General features: G+C 35.5%; 2 protein-coding genes across 3 annotated transcripts in view; one reads left to right on the plus strand and one right to left on the minus strand.

Annotated features, from left to right (window-relative positions):
- Positions 1-2,627, plus strand: part of LOC107685397 (gastrula zinc finger protein XlCGF7.1-like) — a 13,377-nt gene extending 10,750 nt beyond the window's left edge. For both annotated transcript variants that reach the window (XM_016481971.1, XM_016481972.1), the window contains exon 3: positions 1,562-2,627. In XM_016481971.1, coding sequence (XP_016337457.1) covers positions 1,562-2,475 — 914 coding nt within the window. In that variant the 3' untranslated portion in view covers positions 2,476-2,627. The remainder of the gene's footprint in view (positions 1-1,561) is intronic.
- The window catches only part of LOC107685389 (gastrula zinc finger protein XlCGF57.1-like), a 228,654-nt gene that overhangs the window by 118,206 nt on the left and 101,665 nt on the right, over positions 1-8,783 (minus strand). The window lies entirely within an intron of this gene.

Here is an 8,783-nt window from a genome sequence, read left to right on the forward strand (position 1 = left end):
ATTGGCAGTTTATGTTAACTAATGAAGCCCTAATGTAAAGTGTGACCGAACAATAAAGAATCAAAACACTTTAAAACAATATCTAGGGCATGTTGTAGGCAAGATTAAAATGTAATTTATTTTTGAAAATAAATAGCCTATTAAGTCTAAATATTGAAGTATTTGGCTCTGTGATGAACATCATAGCAAATACACAAATCTGAATAGCTGTTTAAATCATTTAAACACCTTTCAGAAACAGAAAGTAGTGCAGCTGCTTTGTTTACAGGGTTTCCGGGGTAACGGCTGCATTTAAATTATTATTATTATTATTTCTGCAGTTTAGCGCCATCTGCTGTCAGAGAGTGAAAGTGTGCTTTCATCCAGAGCGTCTCTCACATGTTCCGCCATGTGCTTCTCGTCCGCGCTTATTTACATCAGAGTGCACACGCGTCTTTTCACGCAGCATACAGCGGCGTTGTGCTTTTGGACCAGTTAATGGGAAAAGTATTCTTAAAATGCATTAAAAATTCTGAATAATTTGTAATATATAATTTTTCACGGTATTTAGAAGTGCCCATGATAACAATATCGTGCATATTCATTACCGTGATATATCGCATTACCGAATACTGGCACAAGTCTACTATAATCAATTACATAATCAATTACAGATAAAAAAAAAAAAAAGTACTGTCCACTAATTTCCTTCTAGCCTCATAAAGAAAGCAGTTTTTTAAACGATAAAAGAACCCCAATTTTGGTTTAAGATTCTTCAGCAGATTATCAATGTGTACATTAAAAGCAAATTTTTTATCTAACCATATCCCTAAATATTTATAAGACCCTACTCTTTCAGTGGTTGTTTTATCTAAAGTTGAAATTTCCATAAAAAATAAAATTTAATTTAAAATTCCATTTAAATAAAAAAGTAAAAATATGCATGGTATCATAATGTTATACTAAAGCTAAAATTAAAACAATTGAAAAAACCCTTAAGATAACCTGTAGAAATAAAACACACACACACACACACCTTTAGCATGCAGAATAATGCAAGTGAAACATTTTTTTTTGAGCCTTTGAACAATTATGTAATTGTGGCATCCGTAATTGCAATCACGATTACAAATTTGATTAATTGTGCAGCCCTAAGTGAATTAACTTTAAGCACAGTATTTCTGCTATAATGGGGCTTAAATAATAAATGACAACTAAACTACAAAACTGAACATAGTGGAGATGATTAACTTTTTCCTATTATTATAGACATAAATGGTAGAAATGGGATTGGTCTATAATGAACCAATTCTTCTGGGTCAAGTGATAAGTGGTTTGATAATCTGCCAGGTTTTTTTTTTTTTTTATGAAATATGGTTTTTTTTTTTTTAGGCGTGTCCTAAAGAAAGTGAATAGTTAACATTGAGAAGAGGCTCTGAGATTACAGGATGTGTATAGGATCTTGCATGCATGCATTTGGTTTTCATTATTATTTTGATGTCTTATGTTGATTTTGATGTCTGTTGCTTTGTGCCATTAAACTGGTGTTAACTTGTATTTTATTGTCTTTTTTTCACTTCAGACCTAATGGCTTTGAAAAAGGAAAGCCAAGAACTGAATAAAATGGAAGAGAATCAGTATGACAAAGATCAGGATTTTATGACTGGAGAACAATCCACACAAAATGAAAAGACTTCCTCACAAAAAAGAGGTCAAAAGACCGAATCTACCAGTTATTTCACTTGCTGTCAATGTGGAAAGACTTTCAATCAAAAACAAAACCTTGATGTCCACATGAGAATTCACAATGGAGAAAAGCCGTTCACCTGCCAACAGTGTGGAAAAAGTTTCACTCAAAAACAAAACCTTAAAGTCCACATGAGGGTTCACACTGGAGAAAAGCCTTATACTTGCACTCAGTGTGGACAGAGTTTTACACATAAAGGAAACCTTAATGCCCACATGAGAGGTCACACTGGAGAGAGTCCTTACACCTGTAGACTGTGTGAGAAGAGCTTCTCACGAAAAGAAAGTCTTAAGACTCACATGCGAATTCACACTGGAGAGAAGCCGTTCATATGTGGTCAGTGTGGAAAGAGTTTCAGATGTAAAGAAAACCTTAATTGCCACATGAAGATTCACTCAAGAGAGAACAGTTTTATATGTCATCAGTGTGGAAAGAGTTTTCCTGACAGGAACCACCTTAGAAATCATGTAACAACTCACATCGGAGAGAAGCCTTTCATGTGCCATCACTGTGGAAAGACTTGCACAAACAAAGCAATCCTAGAGATTCACTTAAGAGTTCACACTGGAGAGAGGCCTTTCACCTGCCCTCAGTGTGGAAAGAGTTTCACAAATAAAGGAAACCTTAACATTCACATGAGGCTTCACACTGGAGAGAAGCCGATCACATGTCTTCAGTGTGGAAAGTGTTTCACATATCACACAGACCTGAAACGACATTTGCAAACTCATTCTGGAAAGAAATTGTAGTATTCCTCAATTTTACAAAACCTGCACATTCACTCCCCAAGTGAAAAAAAAGTGCACTTCCATAATGTACTTAAAGTGCACTTGTGTAGTGTACTAGTGAATGATAGCTGGGTTCAAGTGTACTACAAGTGGTAACTAAATACATTTTTGAATACAGAGATAGTATGTTTATTTGAGTTCATATTCATGGTGTCTCAAAATAGCACAGTTGAGTACACTTAGATGTTCTTAACATTATCTTAAGTACTAAAGAATAGTTTTTAGTAGGGGTGACCCCGAATAGTCGATGCTTCGATAGGAGGAGCCTGATTCGACTACCAATCTCACAGTCGAATATTCGCAGGGTGTTATGATCATGCCATTTTGGCTATATAGGGGTGCTCAAATGTCTGATTTCACATAGAACTACCGGTTTGCTCCCAATAAGTTAATATACAGTCAGCCTATTATGATAATGCTGTAAATAACAATCTGAAACGAAAGAAGCTTCAAATAAATATTGTAACGTGCGTGAATAAATCTAACCACCCCTATAGATTTAAGTTTCACTTTCCATGATCCGTGACCGACAAGACTCAAACTGACACAGGCAGAGTGAAAGACTGGATTTTTTCGATCAGTTAGGGTACAAGTGATTTCAAAACATTTCAGCCGGTTTATATGTATTGTGTATATATTACCTCGTATAAGATGCATTTGGTTGAATTACGCTGCAGTAAAGCGCTTCATTGTACTACTACGGAAATTATCTCATCAGCGCACCGCACGAGCAGGACAAACAACAATGCAGGATATTAATAACTATGACTGGGACTGCGTAACGGCCCGTGTTTTCGCTTTGTGAAACTGAAAAGATTCGTCGGACTGGTTGGAAAAAAAACATTCGCATTTGTATGAAAGATGGGTTCAAGTGGTACCTAAATACATTTTTAAATACATTTTTAGCACTTTTTAGTTCATATTCATGGTGTCTCAAAATAGCACAGTTGAGTACACTTAGATGTTCTTAACATTATCTTAAGTACTAAAGAATAGTTTTTAGTAGGGCTGACCCCGAATAGTCGATGCTTCGATAGGAGGAGCCTGATTCGACTACCAATCTCACAGTCGAATATTCGCAGGGTGTTATGATCATGCCATTTTGGCTATATAGGGGTGCTCAAATGTCTGATTTCACATAGAACTACCGGTTTGCTCCCAATAAGTTAATATACAGTCAGCCTATTATGATAATGCTGTAAATAACAATCTGAAACGAAAGAAGCTTCAAATAAATATTGTAACGTGCGTGAATAAATCTAACCACCCCTATAGATTTAAGTTTCACTTTCCATGATCCGTGACCGACAAGACTCAAACTGACACAGGCAGAGTGAAAGACTGGATTTTTTCGATCAGTTAGGGTACAAGTGATTTCAAAACATTTCAGCCGGTTTATATGTATTGTGTATATATTACCTCGTATAAGATGCATTTGGTTGAATTACGCTGCAGTAAAGCGCTTCATTGTACTACTACGGAAATTATCTCATCAGCGCACCGCACGAGCAGGACAAACAACAATGCAGGATATTAATAACTATGACTGGGACTGCGTAACATGATGAGAACACTATTATAATAAAACGCTGTGAGTTTTTAGAGTTTAGTTGCCGTGTTTCTGCACGTTGTTGCAAGAATCATGTGCATTCGGGGCATTTTGTGCAGATAGCCTATAAGTCGTAATATAACGTTGTTGCATAAATAACGAAGCGTATTCTATATGAGATAAATGATGAGTTAAATCCCATTGATTAAAAACCTGCTAAATGCTTTATTCTACTGGTCATCTTCAGGCGCGCAGCTCAAAACAGAAATGCCGAACATTAATAACTACTGTCATATACATAATGTTATAATGAGAGCACTATTGTAAAAAAAAAATTTGTGAATTCTTAGGGTTTCGCTGACATTTAATGTTAACTATCTTTTAATCAAAACATAAAACATTATTTACCCCGTTTGTATCTGCAAGGCGTCCGTTACACATTTTCCCTGTGTTTTAACGTCAGTATGTCTGACTTGACTCTTGTTAATGTATTTTGCCCCCGCCTCCAAACATATGATTCGACTATCAGTCGACTAACGGCAAGATTTGACAATTCCGATTCGACTATGTAAATCCTTAATCGGGGACAGCCCTAGTTTTTAGTATATTAAGTACAAAATTGGTGTGTAAACCGAGCACCTTAAGTACATTATGGAAGTGCACTTTTTTTTACTTGGGTCTAAAGGAAGACTGTTTTATGTTCTTTGTGCGGAAAATGTTTTAAATGGCTCAGCAGTTTAAAATGGCACCAGAAAAATATGCATCTGTGCGAAAATTGGTTTAACTTGTATATTTGATTGTTTAATACGTCGGAATCAACACATTAGATGATATTCATCTTGCTTTAAAAATTCCACAATGTAAATAAAATAGAAATGTAAACAAAGGATATAAGCTAAACAAGTTTGTTGCCGCCTTATGCTTAAATGTTTTATCTATGGCGCTAAAATAGTCTCAGAATTAATGCATTTATGAAATATTAGTAACAACTGGATAAGCTAGGACAGGAAAGGCCCGGACAGTGTTTGAAAAGCTATTCTGAACACCACTGTGGCAGCAGTGGAGTCCTTCAGATTCCTGGGCTCTACCATCTCTCTGGACTTGAAGTGGAGCAATCACATTTGACTCGGTTTGCGTAGCAGAGGTTATACTTCCTTCACCAGCTGAGGAATTTCAAACTGCCACAGGAGCTGCTGATGCAGTTCTACACGGCTGTCATCGAGTCTGGCTTCTACTCTTCAATAACAGTCTGGATTCGCTCAGCTGTCAAATCAGACATCAGAAGGCCACTTTGGGCTGCTGAGAGAAGTACTGGTGCTGCCCTACACACCCTTCCGGAACTGTATACATTCAGATTGAAAAAAAAGAGAGCTTAGAAAATCGCTCTGGATTCCTCACATCATCTTTGAACTTTTGCTGTCTGGCTGGCGGTTCAGAGCATTGAACACTATAACAGCCAGGCATAAGAAAAGCTATTTACCCCCAGGCAATGAACAGTTCATATGGCCTGTTGTCCCCACTGTGCAATAAAACTATGTGCAATATTTCTTACGTTTAACAATACCCTACCTCTTCTTGTTCTATTCCCTGTATAACACTAGTTGTTTATAGCACTTGTATATACAAGTATACTTTGTTGTTTTGTCCGAGTTAAATCACATTCACCAAAAAAGCTTGTTTATTTGCAAACAGTATATAATTTGCTATTAAGTACATAATCAGATTTACATCCAAGAATTTACAATTCCCAAATGCTAAACACAAAGTATGTTTGCACATTTCTGAATGTTTCTGCATGTACAGATTGAATCTGCATTTGAAAGTCATCATGTGTACATTTATTCGCTACTGTATATTTGAGGAACTTGAATATATTTAAAGCAATTTTATACTTGTACTTCACTACACAGAGGCAAAGTACTTTTTTCTCCACTACATTTGTCTGACAGCTTTAGTCACCACACAAGTTATTTTTCTCGTGACTGTAGCATTACTGGTGGCATGGAGTTTGAATGGTTTTGCTATCATTGAATGGACAAGAATTTGATTCTGATGTTCTTGCATCTGCATCTCGAAATGTTTTGAGCAGCTGTCATCTAGTGAAGTTTGGGCACCATTAGGAGATTTAAGTATCTTTAATAAACATGCCTTAGAAAAAAAAACATTACTTGTGTGCATCTTGAGACAAAACAATGGCACTGACATGTTAAGATCAGTCAGTGCCAGTTTCTTTCAGTTAAAACAGCCCAGACATGCATTTTAGTTTGGGGCTAGGTGTAAGCGTTGTCTGTGAAACTAGGGGTAAAAGTGTTTCTATCAAAGGCAGGGTTTTTCCTGGCTCAAAATGAGGTGGTACCATCCTGATCATGTGCACACAATGTACCCACCCTTCAACTGGCTGGAACAAACACTTTTTACCCACGATGTATTTTAAGTGTTATAATAATGAAAAAAAAAAAGACAATTATAAAGTTACATTTTACAAAAAAAATTTAAATTAAATACAACATACCAGCTAAAAGCTCTTTATATACACTGAACAAAATTATAAATGCAACACTTTTGTTTTTGCCCACATTTTTCATGAGCTGAACTCAAAGATCTAAGACTTTTTCTATGTACACAAAAGGCCTATTTCTCTCAAATATTGTTCACAAATCTGTCTAAATCTGTGTTAGTGAGCACTTCTCCTTTGATTATCTCGAAATGTTTTGAGCAGTTGTCATCTAGTGAAGTTTGGGCACCATTAGGAGATTTAAGTATCTTTAATAAACATGCCTTAGAAAAAAAACATTACTTGTGTGCATCTTGAGACAAAACAATGGCACTGACATGTTAAGATCAGTCAGTGCCAGTTTCTTTCAGTTAAAACAGCCCAGACATGCATTTTAGTTTGGGGCTAGGTGTAAGCGTTGTCTGTGAAACTAGGGGTAAAAGTGTTTCTATCAAAGGCAGGGTTTTTCCTGGCTCAAAATGAGGTGGTACCATCCTGATCATGTGCACACAATGTACCCACCCTTCAACTGGCTGGAACAAACACTTTTTACCCACGATGTATTTTAAGTGTTATAATAATGAAAAAAAAAAAGACAATTATAAAGTTACATTTTACAAAAAAAATTTAAATTAAATACAACATACCAGCTAAAAGCTCTTTATATACACTGAACAAAATTATAAATGCAACACTTTTGTTTTTGCCCACATTTTTCATGAGCTGAACTCAAAGATCTAAGACTTTTTCTATGTACACAAAAGGCCTATTTCTCTCACATATTGTTCACAAATCTGTCTAAATATGTGTTAGTGAGCACTTCTTTGCCGAGATAATCAAAGGAGAAGTGCTCACTAACACAGATTTAGACAGATTTGTGAACAATATTTGAGAGAAATAGGCCTTTTGTGTACATAGAAAAAGTCTTAGATCTTTGAGTTCAGCTCATGAAAAATGGGGGCAAAAACAAAAGTGTTGCGTTTATAATTTTGTTCAGTATAGTATAGTATAGGTGAACATAAACATAACATTAGGTTGTTAAACACTTCATGAAATTGAACATCTTTATCCACTCCTTATAGTCTCCTGGTCCACATCGCTTTAATCCAATATACATTTATCCACATAAAGTGTCTTTTTAGAAAACAAAACATTTTCTTACAACCTTACGTGAATTCTTCTGGTAGACTACATCATGAAATGCAATCGCTGCAGGGTAACAAGTGCATTACAGCTAACATTAGCATCAAGCTAAGGCTTTTTATAAAATTAATATTAAGCTTTTACTCAAATCTCACTTCAAACCTGCATTGAGTGTTTGTAATAACTTACGATTGCGATCTAATGTGGATTTTGGTCATATAATGTTTTTGAAGTAAGTTATTTGTAGTTTTTATACTAAGCTAATAGTTACACCAGCTTGGCATTTCTCATGTAAACATTTTTTATTGTTATGAAAATACCCCAAATATAATTAAAATAACAGACAAACCATATACTATCATAATCGTGTGTTAAATAGGGCCCTATGAAATCTGATAAAATTTTTTCCCAAATTCTATTTTTTCCATTCTAATTTTTCTGGAATCCTTTTTAATGGTTAAATTACATTTTATTAATCAAAAAGCATGTCTGATTAATTACAATTATGAAATTTATACAGCTTCAAATTAGTTTATTTAATGTTTAACAAAAAAACATTTCATAGGGCCCTAAACGTGTAATTTATTTTCTTTCACCATATGTTTTATTGTTACCAAATTCTGTTGTAGCATTTCTAATTTGAATGCATAAAAACAACTTAATTTATTCAAATTTATTCTTAAAGGGGTCATATGATGCGATTTCAATTTTTCCTTTCTCTTTGGAGTGTTACAAGCTCTTGGTGCATAAAGAAGATCTGTAAAGTTGCAAAGACTAAAGTCTCAAATCCAAAGAGATATTCTTTATAAAAGTTAAGAGTCAACCACGCCTACCTAAAACGGCTCGTTCTAACACGCCCCCACATACCTACATGTGGTTGCCGCAAGCCCGCTGAACGCTCCTTCGTCGAATCCGCCGGCTCTGCTCACTCTAGGCCGCTGCCGCTCACTGTTGGCCGCCGTGTGTGATGCTGTTTCGTTGTGAAAGCGAAACTACTTTGTTTGACCTTCCAAAAATGGACACGACTAGAAATCAGTGGTTAAGTTGTATTTACAACACTGTTCCAGAACACTTCAACCCAAA

Source organism: Sinocyclocheilus anshuiensis, unplaced genomic scaffold (genome assembly GCF_001515605.1).
Source record: "Sinocyclocheilus anshuiensis isolate Anshui unplaced genomic scaffold, SAMN03320099.WGS_v1.1 scaffold982, whole genome shotgun sequence".
NCBI classification, from domain to species: domain Eukaryota; kingdom Metazoa; phylum Chordata; class Actinopteri; order Cypriniformes; family Cyprinidae; genus Sinocyclocheilus; species Sinocyclocheilus anshuiensis.